General features: G+C 49.4%; 1 protein-coding gene across 1 annotated transcript; it reads left to right on the top strand.

Annotated features, from left to right (window-relative positions):
• Positions 1-721: 721 nt before the first annotated feature.
• On the top strand, positions 722-18,593 carry LOC130308081 (phospholipid scramblase 2-like). Its single transcript, XM_056552226.1, has 4 exons — positions 722-949; positions 1,145-1,306; positions 1,444-1,572; positions 13,629-18,593. Exons 1-4 carry the CDS (start codon positions 737-739, stop codon positions 13,686-13,688), a joined length of 564 nt encoding a protein of 187 aa, XP_056408201.1. The 5' UTR covers positions 722-736; the 3' UTR covers positions 13,689-18,593.
• Positions 18,594-18,610: the final 17 nt, after the last annotated feature.

Below are 18,610 nucleotides of genomic sequence, written 5' to 3' on the forward strand. Positions count from 1 at the left end.
TTGTTTGTATTTCTATATATCTGTCTGTTGGTCCCGTTATGTTCCTGATTTGTTTCCCGACTTTGTACAGTTCTGTTTGTTTATTTTCTCTTACGCCCACGCACTTTAGCACTAGGAAGGGAATGTCTCCTAGTTGTCATTCACCACTAGGGTGTCTGGGCAAGTAGGCAGGGAGAGTGTTTCTAGGGACAGCTTAGGGCTCACTTCCTTCTGCCCCCCCCCCCCCATGATATAGTCCCTGGTATCTTGTTGTTTGTTGATATAGTCCCTGGTATCTTGTTGTTTGTTGATATAGTCCCTGGTATCTTGTTGTTTGGTGATATAGTCCCTGGTGTCTTGTTTGGTGATATAGTCCCTGGTATCTTGTTGTTTGTTGATATAGTCCCTGGTATCTTGTTGTTTGGTGATATAGTCCCTGGTGTCTTGTTTGGTGACATAGTCCCTGGTATCTTGTTGTTTGGTGATATAGTCCCTGGTATCTTGTTGTTTGGTGACATAGTCCCTGGTATCTTGTTGTTTGGTGATATAGCCCCTGGTGACTTGTTTGGTGATATAGTCCCTGGTGTCTTGTTTGGTGACATAGTCCCTGGTATCTTGTTGTTTGGTGATATAGTCCCTGGTGTCTTGTTATTTGGTGACATAGTCCCTGGTATGCTGGTGTGTGTCGTCTGCAGTGGGTGCTGTCCTTTACTTTGGTCCTATCTGTCTTGTGTGAAAAGTCCTCCATGTTACGTTAATGGTCTGTACCTTGTGTATCTTCCCACCAGTCTCGGTGTCTCAGGGCTGGGGTTCCACCTTTGATGTGTTGAATCACCTTGGTCAGCGACTACTCCAGGCAGATCAGAACATTGTGTGTTGTGGACCTGTCTATGATGTCCTGATTAAAGACAACAGCGGCAATGAGGTCCTGCAGCTTGTGGAGAACTGTGGCTGCACCTGCACCCGGGAGGTAAGGATTATATGGACATAGCCGGGACCAGTGTCATGGCAGACATCTTGGAAGCTGTGGCACTGTGTCTTCCACGTGACCACGAGACTAACGATGTGACCATTCCTATTCTCCTCTGAGGACAATGAGTAACTTCCAGTATTAGACATATCCTTGACCTGTAGATGTCGGTAAGTGACGGTCATCTCATTCCAGATGTCAGTGAACAGTCCTCCAGGGACTCCGGTTGGATTCGTCAAGCTGCATTGGAACAGTCTGGTCACCCACTTCTCAGTGATGAATTGCTCCAAGGAGGTGGTCCTCCTAATCCTGGGACCCAGCTTTCAGAACAGTATTTTTGGCAATGCCACCTATGAGGTAAATCAAATATTAGACAATAGTTTTTTCTGGCCCCACCCCCTGCAGGGTGATACAGAGAGGAGGAGCTATGAGCCTGCCCCACCCCCTGCAGGGTGATAGGGTTCTGGTAACACACCCCATCTCTCCTCTCTCAGGTGAAGTCTCGGGATGAGCAGCATGTTGTTGGGATGATCAAGCTGGAGACCGACCATGTTCTGGTTTCCTTCCCATTGGACATGGAGGTTACGGTGAAGGCCTTGTTGTTGGGCTCCTCCCTGTATCTGGTGAGTAGTCTCTATGATGGGTGACGGTGATGCCCGTTGGGTGGGGGTGGACAGTGATGTTTCCTGGATCAAAAACTTTGGCCTCTGTCCAACTTTGGCCTCAGGGAGGGGGAATTGACAAACAAGGCATACTTTCCCAGCCCTGGTCCCTCGCACCTCATGTCCACCTCCCTCGTGTCCCCACTACAAGTGCTCATCTCCAAATTAGGAAGAAGAGAAGAACTATGGTTCAGTTGTGACCCAAGGATAGCGATGGTGGTCACCTACAGTTGGTTCTCACTACTGTCTTGGTCACTGTAGTGAAAGACCCTGCATATGTTAAGTGCTGATTGGATGGGAACAAACATGGCGACCCCTGACATCCTTATCAAGTCCAGCACATTGGATGGTCCCACCACTCAGGGGGAAGATCTGATCCTTTAAGATGTGTATGGAGATGTGTCACCAGTGGGCAGATATTTTCTCCCACCACTTAAAGGAAGAGGAGTATTACCTAGGAGAATATTTCACTGGCCCACACCATTATGACTGATCCCACCAAGTGCCCAAGAAGGGTTCCAAGAAAACCATGATGAGGTCTCAGAAGACGGACGTCAAGAAGCAAAAGAAGAGCAGGAAGGAGATCTCTATCACCTACAGGGAGCTCCAGCAGGTCCACCCGACACCGGCATCTCCTCCAAGGCCATGGGCATTATGAATTATTAAATCAACGATATCTTGAAGCCCATTGGAGGGGAAGGCTCCTGCCTGCTTCTACCTGGAGGACTGGTCAAGCATGCAGTGATGCAGTGTCCAAGGGCACCAAGAACACAGGTGCCAAGTAACCAACTCTTTATCCTGTCAACCCAAAGACTCTTCTAAGAGCAGAAAAAGACTAAAAGAAAGAAAAGAACTGTCATCAGTTTTCCTCAGTCTGCTAGAAATAATGTTCGAGCATAAAGAGTCTTGAGGGCGGAGTCTTTTACTTATGCGAAAGTCGTCGTGCGACCAGTTTGTACTAGGCTTAAAATTAACTCTATCACTAGAACAAGCCAGGAGAAGTTTGCGCCCTGACCCGCATGACGGAATATGGGGTGAAAGCCTATGGGTTTGTGTTGGTCATGTACACAGAGAGCAGGGAGGGGGGTGCCTAGTACTTATATCTTCCTGCTCTTCTCTCCCCCCCCCCTTCCTCCTGCTCTTCTCTTCTCCTCCCCTTCTTCCTTCCCTTCTCTTCTCCTCCTCCCCTTCTTCCTTCCCTTCTTCTTGCCCTTCTCTCCTCTTCCCCTTCTTCCTTCCCTTCTCTCCTCCTCCCCTTCTTCCTGCCCTTCTCTCCTCCTCCCCTTCTTCCTGCTCTTCTCTCCTCCTCCCCTTCTTCCTTCCCTTCTCTTCTACTCCCCTTCTTCCTTCCCTTCTCTCCTCCTTCCCTTCTTCCTTCCCTTCTCTTCTACTCCCCTTCTTCCTTCCCTTCTCTCCTCCTTCCCTTCTTCCTGCTCTTCTCTCCTCCTTCCCTTTTTCCTGCTCTTTTCTTCTCCTCTCCTTCTCTCCTCCTCCCCTTCCTCCTGCTCTTCTCTCCTCCCCTTTCTCCTGCTCTTCTCTCCTCCCCTTTCTCCTGCTCTTCTCTACTCCCCTTCCTCCTGCTCTTCTCTCCTCCTCCTCTTTCTCCTGCTTTTCTCTCCTCCCCTTTCTCCTGCTCTTCTCTCCTCCCCTTCCTCCTGCTCTTCTCTCCTCCTCCCTTTCCTCCTGCTCTTCTCTCCTCCTTCCCTTTTTCCTACTCTTTTCTTCTCCTCTCCTTCTCTCCTCCTCCCCTTTCTCCTGCTCTTCTCTCCTCCCCTTCTTCCTGCTGTTCTCTGCTCCTCCCCTTCTTCCTGCTCTTCTCTCCTCCTCCCCTTTTTCCTGCTCTTCTCTCCTCCTCCCCTTTTTCCTGCTCTTCTCTCCTCCTCCTCCTCTTCCTCCTGCTCTTCTCTCCTCCCCTTTCTCCTGCTCTTCTCTCCTCCCCTTCCTCCTGCTCTTCTCTCCTCCTCCCCTTCCTCCTGCTCTTCTCTCCTCCTCCCCTTTTTCCTGCACTTCTCTCCTCCTGCTCTTCTCTCCTCCCCTTCCTCCTACTCTTCTCCTCCCCTTTCTCCTGCTCCTTTCTTCTCCTCTTCTCTCCCCCTCCCCTTCCTCTTCTCTCCTCCTCCCCTTCTTCCTCCTCTTCTCTCCTCCTCCCCATCCTCCTCCTCTTCTATTACATCCTAACAAGTAGCACAGATGGGATATTCTACCCCTTACAAATTGGTAGGACCAATGAAATGTTAATGACCTAAATTAGTAGAAATGAATTAAACGTAATAAATGCGCCCTATAAAGAGGGAGACCACCATAAGGTCACTGTATTTTTCTGTCCTCCCGGACAGTAGGCCCTATGGTGATTTCCCTCTGGAGATCCACTGTTATTTTTATCCTTTTTCTACTTCCCTTTTATTGTTTCTATTCCTTTTTTTCCTTTCCTCTCCTGCTGTAGCCAGAAGCTGCGTATTTTTTCCGGCCCAGCTGAGCGGCCTCATGCACACACGCCTTGTCACCGTAGCTCCGTGTACCTGCGGGTCCACTCGGTGAAGCTCCTTGTTTCAGTTGGGCTTAAGGCATTGTCATCTCCTCCCTTTGAGCCGCTGGAGAAAGTTCATCTCAAGTTTGTTACATTGAAGATCACATTCCTATTAGCCATAACATCGGCAAAAAGAATCGGGGAGCGGCAAACATTTTCAGTATTTGAGCCATATACCGTGTTCTCTTAAAGGTTTTACCAACCTTTATTCCAAAAGTGCCATCTTTCCCCAATGGGAATCAGGTGTTTTATTTTCCAGTGCTACAATCCCCCTCATAACCTCCACATTCCAAAATGTCTCCCATCTGCCTGGATACACGATGCAAGGATTTTAGGAAAGATGAAAATCTTCTTATCTTATTTTCTGGAGCCAGGAAAGGATTTAAGACATCAAAACCTTCGATTAGTCGTTGGAGCAAAAAAGCCATTCGGGAATCTCAATTGTCCCTTCTTCCTGCTCTTCACTTCTCTCCTCATCCCTTTCTTCCTGCTCTTCTCTCCTCCTCCTCTTCTGTCCTCCTCCTCCTCTTCTGTCCTCCTCCTCCTCTTCTGTCCTCCTCCTCCTCTCCTACTCCCCTTCTTCCTGCTCTTCTCTCCCCCTTCTTCCTGCTCTTCTCTCCTCCTCCTCTTCTGTCCTCCTCTCCTCCTCCCCTTCCTCCTGCCTTCTCTCCTCCTTCCTTTCTTCCACCTCTTCTCCCCTCCTCCCCTTCTTCCTGCTCTTCTCTCCTCCCCTTCTTCCTCCTGCTCCTCTCTCCTCCTCCCCTTCTTCCTTCTGCTCCTCTCTCCTCCTCCCCTTCTTCCTCCTGCTCTTCTCTCCTCCTCCCCTTCTTCCTGCTCTTTTCTCCTCCCCTTCTCCCTCCTGCTCTTCCCGCCTCCTCCCCTTCTTCCTCCTGCTCTTCTCTCCTCCCCTTTTTCCTGCTCTTCTCTTCTCTCCTCCTCACCTTCTTCCTCCTGATCCTCTCTCCTCCTCCCCTTCTTCCTCCTGCTCTTCTCTCCTCCCCTTTTTCCTGCTCTTCTCTTCTCTCCTCCTCACCTTCTTCCTCCTGATCCTCTCTCCTCCTCCCCTTCTTCCTCCTGATCCTCTCTCCTCCTCCCCTTCTTCCTCCTGTTCTTCTCTCTTCCTCCCCTTCCTCCTGCTCTACTCTCCTCCCCTTCTTCCTGCTCTTCTCTCCTCCCCCCTTCCTCTTCTCTCCTCCTCCCCTTTCTTCTCCTCTTCTCTCCCCCTCCCCTTCCTCTTCTCTCCTCCTCCCCTTCTTCCTCCTGCTCTACTCTCCTCCTCCCCTTCTTCCTGCTCTTCTCTCCTCCTCCCCTTCCTCTTCTCTCCCCATCCCCTTTCTTCTTCTCTTCTCCCCCCCTCCCTTCCTTCTCCTCCTCCTCCTCCCCATATTGTCTCCTCCTCCCCTTCTTCCTGCTCTTCTCTCCTCCCCCCTTCTTCTTCTCTCCTCCTCCCCTTCTTCTCCTCTTCTCTCCCCCTCCCTTCCTTCCCCTCCTCCTCCCTATATTGTCTCCTCCTCCCCTTCTTCCTCCTCTCCTCCTCCCCTTCTTGTTGCTCTTCTCTCCCCCTCACCTTCCTCTTCTCTTACCTTTCTTCCTTCCTTAGATTTAGTGGCTGTTACTGAGACATGGTTTAATGAAAGGAATGACTGGGACATATCCATACCAGGGTCCTCTTTATACAGAAGAGACAGAGAAGGCAAGAAAGGAGGAGGAGTGGCCCTATATGTGAAAGATAGCATAAAATCTAACCTAATACAAGTTAGTGAGGCCAACATAGAGTCAGTTTGGGTTACGTTGCAGTTTGGTAATAATACAGTAACTCGTGTAGGTGGGATATATAGACCACCTGGCCAGGTTAAAGAATTAGATGATCTACTAGTTGAAGAAATATCTAAAATGACAATAAAAGGAGAAGTTATCATTATGGGAGACTTCAATCTTCCGGATATAAACTGGAAAACCAAAATAGCAAGTTCTGCCAGGAGTCCAGATATTCTAAATTCCCTACTGGAATTATCTCTACAACAAGTGGTGGAGGAGCCAACCTGGTGGGAGGCCATTTTGGATTTGGTATTCACAAATGGGGATTTGGTATATGATGTTATTGTAGATGAAAGCTCGGGGTCTAGTGATCACCAATCAGTGTGGGATCTAGTGATCACCAATCAGCAGAAGTGGCCAAAATCATAAAAAAACAAAAAACTAGCATTTAATAATTATAAAACAACCCAGAGCAATGAAGATCGGGAAATGTACAAGACTAGGCAGAAGGAGGCCAAGCAAGTTATAAGAACTTCTAAAGTGCAGGCAGAAGAAAAACTAGTCCAGTCTGTGAAAAAAGGGGATAAGACATTCTTCAGATATATAAATCAAAAAAGGAAATCAAAACAAGGAATAAATAAATTAAAAACAAAGGAAGGAAGATTGTAGAAGAGAATAAGGGGCGAGCCGACTGCATTAATGATGACGTCTGTTCAGTTTTTACAGAGGAAAATGAAGGAAAAGGACCTCAATTAGGGAGGAAGACTAAGGAATCGTTTGATGCATCTGTCTTTAGACAGCAAATGTAGAAACTCTTCCTCTGTAAGGTGAAGACAAATAAATCACAGGGGCCTGATGGGATACACCCAAAAATATTGAAAGAGCTCAGTGGTGAGCTAGCAAAACCGTTAGCAGATTTATTTAACCAATCAATGGTAACAGGAGCTGTCCCGGAAGATTGGAGATTAGGAAATGTTGTGCCCATTCACAAGAAAGGTAGTAGGGAGGAATCAGGTAACTATAGACCAGTAAGTCTGACACCAATAGTGGGGAAATTAATGGAAACCCTACTAAAGGATAGGATTGTGGAACATCTAAAATCCCATGGATTGTAGGATGAAAAACAACATGAGTTTACTTCAGGGAGATCATGTCACTAATCTTATTGATTTTTTTGACTGGGTGACTAAAATAATAGATGGTGGAGGGGCAGTAGACATCGCATATCTAGATTTTAGTAAGGCTTTTGACACTGTCCCACATAGAAGACTTATCAATAATCTGCAGTCATTGAGCTTGGACTCCAGTATTGTTGAGTGGATTAGGCAGTGGCTGAGTAACAGACAACAGAGGGTTGTAGCCAATGGAGAATATTCAGAGCGCAGTCTTGTCACCAGTTGGGACCTCAGGGATCTGTACTGGGACCAGTATTGTGTAATCTCTTCATTAGTGATATTACAGAAGGTCTCGATGGTCTCTTTGCTGATGACACAAAGATATGTAACAGGGTTGATGTTCCTGGAGGGATCCGCCAAATGGAAAAGGATTTAAGAAAACTAGAAGAATGGTCAGAACTCTGGCAACTGAAATTTAATGTGGATAAGTGCAAGATAATGGACCTGGGGGGTAAAAACCCTTGAATATAGAACATGTGACACAGTCCTGACCTCAGTATCTGAGGAGAGGGATTCAGGAGGAATTATTTCAGAAGACTTAAAGGTAGGAAGACAATGTAATAGAGCAGCAGGAAATGCTAGCAGAATGCTTGGATGTATAGGGAGAGGTATAAGCAGTAGTGAGAAGTGCTCATGGGTGTATAGGGAGAGGTATAAGCAGTAGAAAGAGAGAAGTGCTCATGGATGTATAGGGAGAGGTATAAGCAGTAGTGAGAAGTGCTCATGGGTGTATAGGGAGAGGTATAAGCAGTAGAAAGAGAGAAGTGCTCATGGGTGTATAGGGAGAGGTATAAGCAGTAGTGAGAAGTGCTCATGGGTGTATAGGGAGAAGTATAAGCAGTAGAGAGAAGTGCTCATGGGTGTATAGGGAGAGTTAAAAGCAGTAGAGAGAAGTGCTCATGGGTGTATAGGGAGAGTTAAAAGCAGTAGAGAGAAGTGCTCATGGGTGTATAGGGAGAGGTATAAGTAGTAGAGAGAAGTGCTCATGGGTGTATAGGAAGAGGTATAAGCAGTAGAGAGAGAGAAGTGCTCATGCCGCTGTACAGAACACTGGTGAGGCCTCACTTGGAATATTGTGCGCAGCACTGGAGGCCGCATCTCCAGAAGGATATAGATTCTCTAGAGAGAGTCCAGAGAAAATACTAAACTAGTACATGGATTGCAGGATAAAACGTACCAGGAAAGGTTACAGGACCTGAACAAGTATAGCTTAGTATAGTTCTTTCCTCCCCTTCTTCCTGCTCTTCTCTCCTCCTCCCCTTCTTCCTGCTCTTCTCTCCTCCCCTTCTTCCTCCTCTTCTTCCTGCTCTTCTCTCCTCCCCTTATTCATCCTCTTCTCTCCTCCCCTTATTCCTCCTCTTCTCTCCTCCCCCTCTTCCTCCTGCTCTTTTCTCCTCCCCTTCTTCCTCCTGCTCTTCTCTCCTCCCCTTCTTCCTCCTGCTCTTCTCTCCTCCTCCCCTTCTTCCTCCTGCTCTTCTCTCCTCCTCCCCTTCTTCCTCCTGCTCTTCTCTCCTCCTCCCCTTCTTCCTCCTGCTCTTCTCTCCTCCTCCCCTTTCTTCTCCTCTTCTCTCCTCCTCCCCTTCTTCCTCCTGCTCTTCTCTCCTCCTCCCCCTCTTCCTCCTGCTCTTCTCTCCTCCTCCCCTTCTTCCTCCTGCTCTTCTCTCCTCCCCTTCTTCCTCCTGCTCTTCTCTCCTCCTCCCCTTCTTCCTCCTTCTCTTCTCTCCTCGTCCCCTTCTTCCTCCTGCTCTTCTCTCCTCCCCTTCTTCCTCCTGCTCTTCTCTCCTCCTCCCCTTCTTCCTCCTGCTCTTCTCTCCTCCTCCCCTTCCTTCCTCCTGCTCTTCTCTCCTCCTTCCCCTTCTTCCTCCTTCTCTTCTCTCCTCCTCCCCTTCTTCCTCCTGCTCTTCTCTCCTCCCCCTTCTTCCTCCTGCTCTTCTCTCCTCCTCCCCTTCTTCCTCCTTCTCTTCTCTCCTCGTCCCCCTTCTTCCTCCTTCTCTTCTCTCCTCCCCTTCTTCCTCCTGCTCTTCTCTCCTCCTCCCCCTTCTTCTCCTCCTCCTCTTCTCTCCTCCTCCCCTTCTTCCTCCTCCTCTTCTCTCTCTTCCTCCCCTCTCTCTCTCTCTCCTCCCCTTCTTCCTCCTGCTCTTCTCTCCTCCTCTCTCTCCTCTCCTCTCTCTTCTTCCTCCCTCCTCTTCTCTCCTCCTCCCCTTCTCTCCTCCTCCCCTTCTCTCCTCCTCCTCCTCTTCTCTTTCCTCCTCCTCTTCTCTCCTCCTCCCCTTCTTCCTCCTCCTCTTCTCTCCTCCTCCCCTTCTTCCTCCTCCTCCTCTTCTCTCTTCCTCCCCTTCTTCCTCTTCCTCCCCTTCTTCCTCCTGCTCTTCTCTCCTCCTCTTCTCTCCTCCTCCTCTTCTCTCCTCCTCCTCTTCTCTCCTCCTCCCCTTCTCTCCTCCTCCCCTTCTTCCTCCTCCTCTTCTCTCCTCCTCCCCTTCTCTCTCCTCCTCCCCTTCTCTCCTCCTCCCATTCTTCCTCCTGTTCTTCTCTCCTCCTCCTCCCCTTCTTCCTCCCCTTCTTCCTCTTCCTCCCCTTCTTTCTCCTCCTCCACCTCTTCTCTCCTCCTCCTCCTCTTCTCTCCCCCTCCCCTTCTTCCTCTTCTTCCCCTTCTTCCTCTTCCTCCCCTTCTTCCTCTTCCTCCCCTTCTTCCTCCTCCTCCTCTTCTCTCCTCCTCCCCTTCTCTCCTCCTCCTCTTCTCTCCTCCTCCCCTTCTCTCCTCCTCCCCTTCTTCCTCCTTCTCTTCTCTCCTCGTCCCCTTCTTCCTCCTGCTCTTCTCTCCTCCCCTTCTTCCTCCTGCTCTTCTCTCCTCCTCCCCTTCTTCCTCCTTCTCTTCTCTCCTCCTCCCCTTCTTCCTCCTGCTCTTCTCTCCTCCCCTTCTTCCTCCTGCTCTTCTCTCCTCCTCCCCTTCTTCCTCCTGCTCTTCTCTCCTCCTCCCCTTCTTCCTCCTTCTCTTCTCTCCTCCTCCCCTTCTTCCTCCTGCTCTTCTCTCCTCCTCCCCTTCTTCCTCTTCCTCCTCCTCCCCTTCTTCCTCCTCCTCTTCTCTCCTCCTCCCCTTCTTCCTCCTCCTCTTCTCTCCTCCTCCCCTTCTTCCTCCTCCTCCTCTTCTCTCTTCCTCCCCTTCTTCCTCTTCCTCCCCTTCTTCCTCCTGCTCTTCTCTCCTCCTCTTCTCTCCTCCTCCTCTTCTCTCCTCCTCCTCTTCTCTCCTCCTCCCCTTCTCTCCTCCTCCCCTTCTTCCTCCTCCTCTTCTCTCCTCCTCCCCTTCTCTCTCCTCCTCCCCTTCTCTCCTCCTCCCATTCTTCCTCCTGTTCTTCTCTCCTCCTCCTCCCCTTCTTCCTCCCCTTCTTCCTCTTCCTCCCCTTCTTTCTCCTCCTCCACCTCTTCTCTCCTCCTCCTCCTCTTCTCTCCCCCTCCCCTTCTTCCTCTTCTTCCCCTTCTTCCTCTTCCTCCCCTTCTTCCTCTTCCTCCCCTTCTTCCTCCTCCTCCTCTTCTCTCCTCCTCCCCTTCTCTCCTCCTCCTCTTCTCTCCTCCTCCCCTTCTCTCCTCCTCCCCTTCTTCCTCCTTCTCTTCTCTCCTCGTCCCCTTCTTCCTCCTGCTCTTCTCTCCTCCCCTTCTTCCTCCTGCTCTTCTCTCCTCCTCCCCTTCTTCCTCCTTCTCTTCTCTCCTCCTCCCCTTCTTCCTCCTGCTCTTCTCTCCTCCCCTTCTTCCTCCTGCTCTTCTCTCCTCCTCCCCTTCTTCCTCCTGCTCTTCTCTCCTCCTCCCCTTCTTCCTCCTTCTCTTCTCTCCTCCTCCCCTTCTTCCTCCTGCTCTTCTCTCCTCCTCCCCTTCTTCCTCTTCCTCCTCCTCCCCTTCTTCCTCCTCCTCTTCTCTCCTCCTCCCCTTCTTCCTCCTCCTCTTCTCTCCTCCTCCCCTTCTTCCTCCTCCTCCTCTTCTCTCTTCCTCCCCTTCTTCCTCTTCCTCCCCTTCTTCCTCCTGCTCTTCTCTCCTCCTCTTCTCTCCTCCTCCTCTTCTCTCCTCCTCCTCTTCTCTCCTCCTCCCCTTCTCTCCTCCTCCCCTTCTTCCTCCTCCTCTTCTCTCCTCCTCCCCTTCTCTCTCCTCCTCCCCTTCTCTCCTCCTCCCATTCTTCCTCCTGTTCTTCTCTCCTCCTCCTCCCCTTCTTCCTCCCCTTCTTCCTCTTCCTCCCCTTCTTTCTCCTCCTCCACCTCTTCTCTCCTCCTCCTCCTCTTCTCTCCCCCTCCCCTTCTTCCTCTTCCTCCCCTTCTTCCTCTTCCTCCCCTTCTTCCTCTTCCTCCCCTTCTTCCTCCTCCTCCTCTTCTCTCCTCCTCCCCTTCTCTCCTCCTCCTCCCCTTCTTCCTCCTCCTCTTCTCTCCTCCTCCCCTTCTCTCCTCCTCCCCTTCTTCCTCCTGTTCTTCTCTCCTCATCCCCTTCTCTCCTCCTCCTCCCCTTCTTCCTCCTCCTCTTCTCTCCTCCTCCCCTTCTCTCCTCCTCCCCTTCTTCCTCCTGTTCTTCTCTCCTCCTCCCCTTCTCTCCTCCTCCCCTTCTTCCTCCTGTTCTTCTCTCCTCCTCCTCCCCTTCTTCCTCCCCTTCTTCCTCTTCCTCCCCTTCTTTCTCCTCCTCCACCTCTTCTCTCCTCCTCCTCCTCTTCTCTCCCCCTCCCCTTCTTCCTCTTCCTCCCCTTCTTTCTCTTCCTCCCTTCTTCCTCTTCCTCCCCTTCTTCCTCCTCCTCCTCTTCTCTCCTCCTCCCCTTCTCTCCTCCTCCTCCCCTTCTTCCTCCTCCTCTTCTCTCCTCCTCCCCTTCTTCCTCCTGCTCTTCTCTCCTCCCCTTCTTCCTCCTCCTCTTCTCTCCTCCTCCCCTTCTTCCTCCTCCTCTTCTCTCCTCCTCCTCCCCTTCTTCCTCCTGCTCTTCTCTCCTCCTCCCCTTCTTCCTCCTCCTCTTCTCTCCTCCTCCCCTTCTTCCTCCTCCTCTTCTCTCCTCCTCCTCCCCTTCTTCCTCCTGCTCTTCTCTCCTCCTCCCCTTCTTCCTCCTCCTCTTCTCTCCTCCTCCTCCCCTTCTTCCTCCTCCCCTTCTTCCTCCTCCTCTTCTCTCCTCCTCCCTTTCTTCCTACTCCTCTTCTCACCTCCTCCTCCCCTTCTTCCTCCTGCTCTTCTCTCCTCCTCCCCTTCTTCCTCTTCCTCCCCTTCTTCCTCCTCCTCTTCTCTCCTCCTCCCCTTCTTCCTCCTCCCCTTCTTCCTCCTCCTCTTCTCTCCTCCTCCCCTTCTTCCTCCTGCTCTTCTCTCCTCCCCTTCTTCCTCCTCCTCTTCTCTCCTCCTCCCCTTCTTCCTCCTCCTCTTCTCTCCTCCTCCTCCCCTTCTTCCTCCTCCTCTTCTCTCCTCCTCCCCTTCTTCCTCCTGCTCTTCTCTCCTCCTCCCCTTCTTCCTCTTCCTCCCCTTCTTCCTCCTCCTCTTCTCTCCTCCTCCCCTTCTTCCTCCTCCCCTTCTTCCTCCTCCTCTTCTCTCCTCCTCCCCTTCTTCCTCCTGCTCTTCTCTCCTCCCCTTCTTCCTCCTCCTCTTCTCTCCTCCTCCCCTTCTTCCTCCTCCTCTTCTCTCCTCCTCCTCCCCTTCTTCCTCCTGCTCTTCTCTCCTCCTCCCCTTCTTCCTCCTCCTCTTCTCTCCTCCTCCCCTTCTTCCTCCTCCTCTTCTCTCCTCCTCCTCCCCTTCTTCCTCCTGCTCTTCTCTCCTCCTCCCCTTCTTCCTCCTCCTCTTCTCTCCTCCTCCTCCCCTTCTTCCTCCTCCTCTTCTCTCCTCCTCCCTTTCTTCCTACTCCTCTTCTCACCTCCTCCTCCCCTTCTTCCTCCTGCTCTTCTCTCCTCCTCCCCTTCTTCCTCTTCCTCCCCTTCTTCCTCCTCCTCTTCTCTCCTCCTCCCCTTCTTCCTCCTCCCCTTCTTCCTCCTCCTCTTCTCTCCTCCTCCCCTTCTTCCTCCTCCTCTTCTCTCCTCCTCCCCTTCTTCCTCCTCCTCCCCTTCTTCCTCCTCCTCTTCTCTCCTCCTCCCCTTCTTCCTCCTCCTCTTCTCTCCTCCTCCCCTTCTTCCTCCTCCTCCCTTTCTTCCTCCTCCTCTTCTCTCCTCCTCCCCTTCTTCCTCCTCCTCTTCTCTCATCCTCCCCTTCTTCCTCCTGCTCTTCTCTCCTCCTCCCCTTCTTCCTCCTCCTCTTCTCTCCTCCTCCCCTTCTTCCTCCTCCTCTTCTCTCCTCCTCCCCTTCTTCCTCCTCCTCTTCTCTCCTCCTCCCCTTCTTCCTCCTCCTCTTCTCTCCTCCTCCCCTTCTTCCTCCTCCTCTTCTCTCCTCCTCCCCTTCTTCCTCCTCCTCCCCTTCTTCCTCCTCCTCTTCTCTCCTCCTCCTCTTCTCTCCTCCTCCCCTTCTTCCTCCTCCTCCCTTTCTTCTTCCTCCTCCTCCTCCCCTTCTTTCTCTTCCTCCCATAATTTCTTCCATTTTTATTGTTTCTCTTATAATAATCAGATTTTATGTTGTTTTTCTTCTTTCAGAGCAATTTCATTAAAGAGAAGAGGAGAGCTCTGCAGAGACAGGCGCGGAGCAAATCCTAAGTGTCACATGACTAATACGGCTGCAGCTTATCTCTCTGTTATAACAAGTATACAGCTATATGTATCTGGCAGTGCCTTCTCCGCAGAGCATCACACCCCAGCGTGCCTAATTCTCACACTGCAGTATATCACACCCATCATACCCAGGACAAATAATCCTTATACTAGATTATCACACTGCAGAGCATCACACCTCAACGTGTCTAATCCTCACACTGCAGTATATCACACCCATCATACCCAGGACAAATACTCCTTATACTAGATTATCACACTGCAGAGCATCACACCTCGGCGTGTCTAATCCTCACACTGCAGTATATCACACCCATCATACCCAGGACAAATACTCCTTATACTAGATTATCACACTGCAGAGCATCACACCTCGGCGTGTCTAATCCTCACACTGCAGTATATCACACCCATCATACCCAGGACAAATACTCCTTATACTAGATTATCACACTGCAGAGCATCACACCTCGGCGTGTCTAATCCTCACACTGCAGTATATCACACCCTAGTGTAACTCATCCTTACACTGCAGAGCATCACACCTCAGCGTGTCTAATCCTCACACTGCAGTATATCACACCCTAGTGTAACTCATCCTTACACTGCAGAGCATCACACCTCAGCGTGTCTAATTCTCACACTGCAGTATATCACACCCATCATACCCAGGACAAATACTCCTTATACTAGATTATCACACTGCAGAGCATCACACCTCAGCGTGTCTAATCCTCACACTGCAGTATATCACACCCATCATACCCAGGACAAATACTCCTTATACTAGATTATCACACTGCAGAGCATCACACCTCGGCGTGTCTAATCCTCACACTGCAGTATATCACACCCATCATACCCAGGACAAATACTCCTTATACTAGATTATCACACTGCAGAGCATCACACCTCAGCGTGTCTAATCCTCACACTGCAGTATATCACACCCATCATACCCAGGACAAATACTCCTTATACTAGATTATCACACTGCAGAGCATCACACCTCGGCGTGTCTAATCCTCACACTGCAGTATATCACACCCATCATACCCAGGACAAATACTCCTTATACTAGATTATCACACTGCAGAGCATCACACCTCGGCGTGTCTAATCCTCACACTGCAGTATATTACACCCTAGTGTAACTCATCCTTATACTGCAGAGCATCACACCTCAGCGTGTCTAATCCTCACACTGCAGTATATTACACCATAGTGTAACTCATCCTTATACTGCAGAGCATCACACCTCAGCGTGTCTAATCCTCACACTGCAGTATATTACACCCTAGTGTAACTCATCCTTACACTGCAGAGCATCACACCTCAGCGTGTCTAATCCTCACACTGCAGTATATTACACCCTAGTGTAACTCATCCTTACACTGCAGAGCATCACACCTCAGCGTGTCTAATCCTCACACTGCAGTATATTACACCCTAGTGTAACTCATCCTTACACTGCAGAGCATCACACCTCAGCGTGTCTAATCCTCACACTGCAGTATATCACACCCTAGTGTAACTCATCCTTACACTGCAGAGCATCACACCCCAGCGGGCCCAGATCATTCCACTCATATTAAATCCTTCTACTGCAGATCATCTCACACAGCCCACTCTGAGATAAATCAATGGTTAACCCATTCTTAATACACCTGTTGCAGATTATCTCACACATCCTGGCACTGAGGAGCACCCACAATACACCTGGGGAATAGAGCCACAGTCTATCTGGGCCTGTACCCTGGGTGTTTGTGGGGTCCGTGTGCAGGACCAACAATCCAATTAAAGGGAACACGTCAAGGAATTTAAACTATTTTCTTGCAGATTTCACTTTGGTCACTAGACCTTATATATTAAGCGGAGACTGTTGTACAATAGATGATGTTCACCAATCAGCCTCCCCCTCCCTGTGGAATGACCCTGTGAGCATGGCCAATAGTGTCCATGAGGCTTGCTGTAAAGCAGGTCTCTAAATGCTGTTAAAAACAGCTCAGGCAAGATGGCCGCCCCCATAATAATGAGCCAAAAATGTAATTAAGAAAATTAAAACCGGAACATGAGAAACAGATGAAGAAAAAGGAACATTTCAGTATCTGACTCTAATGTCATGTGTTGTGCCTGACGCCCTGGACTGTGTATGGACAGGATGTTATATATATGTGGTGGCCCAGTGCAGCATTGCCAGCTGCTACCCATTGAAGTGGTGGGGTGGCTGAGATATAAAGCTGTGCTGGACACATATTGTGTGTTTTATGTAGGTTTCCTGCATTTCCAGTCTATTTTTTGTATTTTACAGTTTTTTACGCATCAGGTTCACAAAGTGCAGAGCGTCCATGTTTTTACGTGCCTTGCATTTCATTGTACAGCTGAATAGGTATTTAGTCACATGTGGACTCCTAGCCAATAGATGCAGGAGCCAGTCACAAGTCTGACTCTCCTCTCCTGGGGATAGAGCTGGAACGGAACAAGTTCTAGTCAGTTTAGAGCCACACATGCTTCCGCCAGCTCCAGTCAATGCCATGTGTACTCCAAAGTCCTTAACCCCTTAACGACAAAGGACGTAAATGTACGTCCTGGTGATGCGGTACTTAACGCACTAGGACGTACATTTACGTTCTAAGCATAACCGGAGAATCGGAGCGATGCCCGGCAGGTCCCGGCTGTTGATCACAGCCAGGGACCCACCGGTAATGGCAGACATCCGCGATCCCGCGAATGTCCGCCATTAACCCCTCAGATGCCGTGATCAATACCGATCACAGCATCTGCAGCATCGCGGTCACTTAACAGGATGATCGGATCGCCCGCAGCGCTGCCGCGGTGATCCGATCATCCAGCATGGCAGACGGAGGTCCCCTCACCGGACTCCGCTGCCTTCCCAGAAGATGACCGATAATACTGATCAGTGCTAAGTCCTATACATAGCACTGAACAGGATTAGCAATTGAGTGATTGCTTTAAATAGTCCACTATGGGGACTATTAAAGTGTAAAAATAAAAGTAAAAAAAAATAAAGTAAAAAAATGTAGTAAAAAAATGTGAAAAACCCCCTCCCCCAATAAAAACGTAAATTGCCCCATTTTCCCTATTTCACCCCCAAAAAGTGTTAACATTTTTTGTATATACATATTTGGAATTGCCGCATGCGTAAATATCCGAACTATTAAAATAAAATGTTAATGATACCGTACGGTGAACGGCGTGAATTTAAAAAAAAAAAAAAAAAGTCCAAAATAGCTGCTTTTTTATAACATTTTATTCAAAAAAAAAAATTCAAAAAAAATGTATTCAAAGTTTTATATAAGCAAATTATATCAATAAAAAGTACAGATCACGGCACAAAAAATGAGCCCTCATACCGCCGCTTATACGGAAAAATGAAAAAGTTATAGGTCTTCAAAATAGGGGGATTTGAAACGTACTAATTTGGTTAAAAAGTTTGTGATTTTTTTTTAAGCGCAACAGTAATAGAAAAGTGTGTTATCACGGGTATCATTTTAATCGTATTGACCCAAAGAATAAAGAACACACGTCATTATTACCGTAAATTGTACGGCGTGAAAACGAAACCTTCCAAAATTTGCAAAATTGCGTTTTTCTTTTTAATTTCCCCACACAAATAGTATTTTTTTGGTTGCGCCATACATTTTATGGTAAAGCGAGTGATGGCATTGCAACGGACAACTGGTCGCGCAAAAAACAAGCCCTCATACTAGTCTGTGGATGAAAATATAAAAGAGTTAGGATTTTTTGAAGGTGAGGAGGAAAAAATGAAAACGTAAAAATAAAATTTTCTGCGTCCTTAAGGCCCAAATGGGCTGAGTCCTTAAAGGGTTAAAGATGTAATACGCCGCTCAGCATTCGGAATAAACTGTTTCGAACGCTGGAGCCGGCGCCGGGAGCTTGAGACGTCATAGCCTCGCCCCCTCATGACATCCCGCCCCACCCTCTCAATGCAAGTCTATGGGAGGGGGCATACGCCCCCTCCCATAGACTTGCATTGAGGGGGCGGGAAGTCACACCATGAGGGGGCAGGGCTATGATGTCACAAGTTCCCGGCATCGGCTCCAGTGTTTGGAACAACCTGTTTCCCGAATGTTGGAGCCGGCGCCGGGAGTTTATGATGTCATAGCCCGGCCCCTTCTTGACATCACGCCCAACCCCCTCAATGCAAGTCTATGGGAGGAGTCATACACCCCCTCCCACAGACTTGCATTGAGTTGTCGGGGCGGCGAGTGACATCATGAGGGGCAGGGCTATGACGTCACGAGCTCCCAGCGGAGTACCCCTTTAAGCCTAATCCCTGTCCACGCTGCAAGAACTCATTTCTGCCTTACTAAAGCCTCTTAGAGGACGGTATTTTTCAGAAAAGATAGAGCTGGGCAAGGGCCTTTCTGTTTTCACTCTTCTATTTCGGGCCTAAGATGGGGTCAGTGCCAGCCTATCTGCCAAGTCAGGGAGCACTTACCTGGATTAGCCTTTCTGAGTGCCATGTCACAGATTACCGCCAACATATCAGGAAAGCGATGTCTATAACGGCGCCTTCCACCGCGGTTATCAGTCCTTGAGATCCTTTATCAGTAGTTTCAGTCATTAGGACTGTGAGCTTATATATCGGAGAAGCTGAAAATCTTCACCCAACTGCTCGAGGCGCCTCCACAAGTCTCGTTCAGGATTTCTACTATTCAGCTAAGCAGCTATTAAGGCCTTATTTCAAGGGACAGTGACTAAATTACTATTCTCCTGCATTTCAAGTTGTCTACAAAGCTGTACTCGCTCAATCTCCAATTAAATATATGTATTGTACTGGATTGTATTAGTGACGTTCTCATTTCTGGACTCTGTATGCGAGAAAAGTTTCATTTAGAAAAACAATTGTGTTTGGTTTTTTT

This window comes from Hyla sarda, unplaced genomic scaffold (assembly GCF_029499605.1).
Source record: "Hyla sarda isolate aHylSar1 unplaced genomic scaffold, aHylSar1.hap1 scaffold_146, whole genome shotgun sequence".
Classification (NCBI taxonomy): domain Eukaryota; kingdom Metazoa; phylum Chordata; class Amphibia; order Anura; family Hylidae; genus Hyla; species Hyla sarda.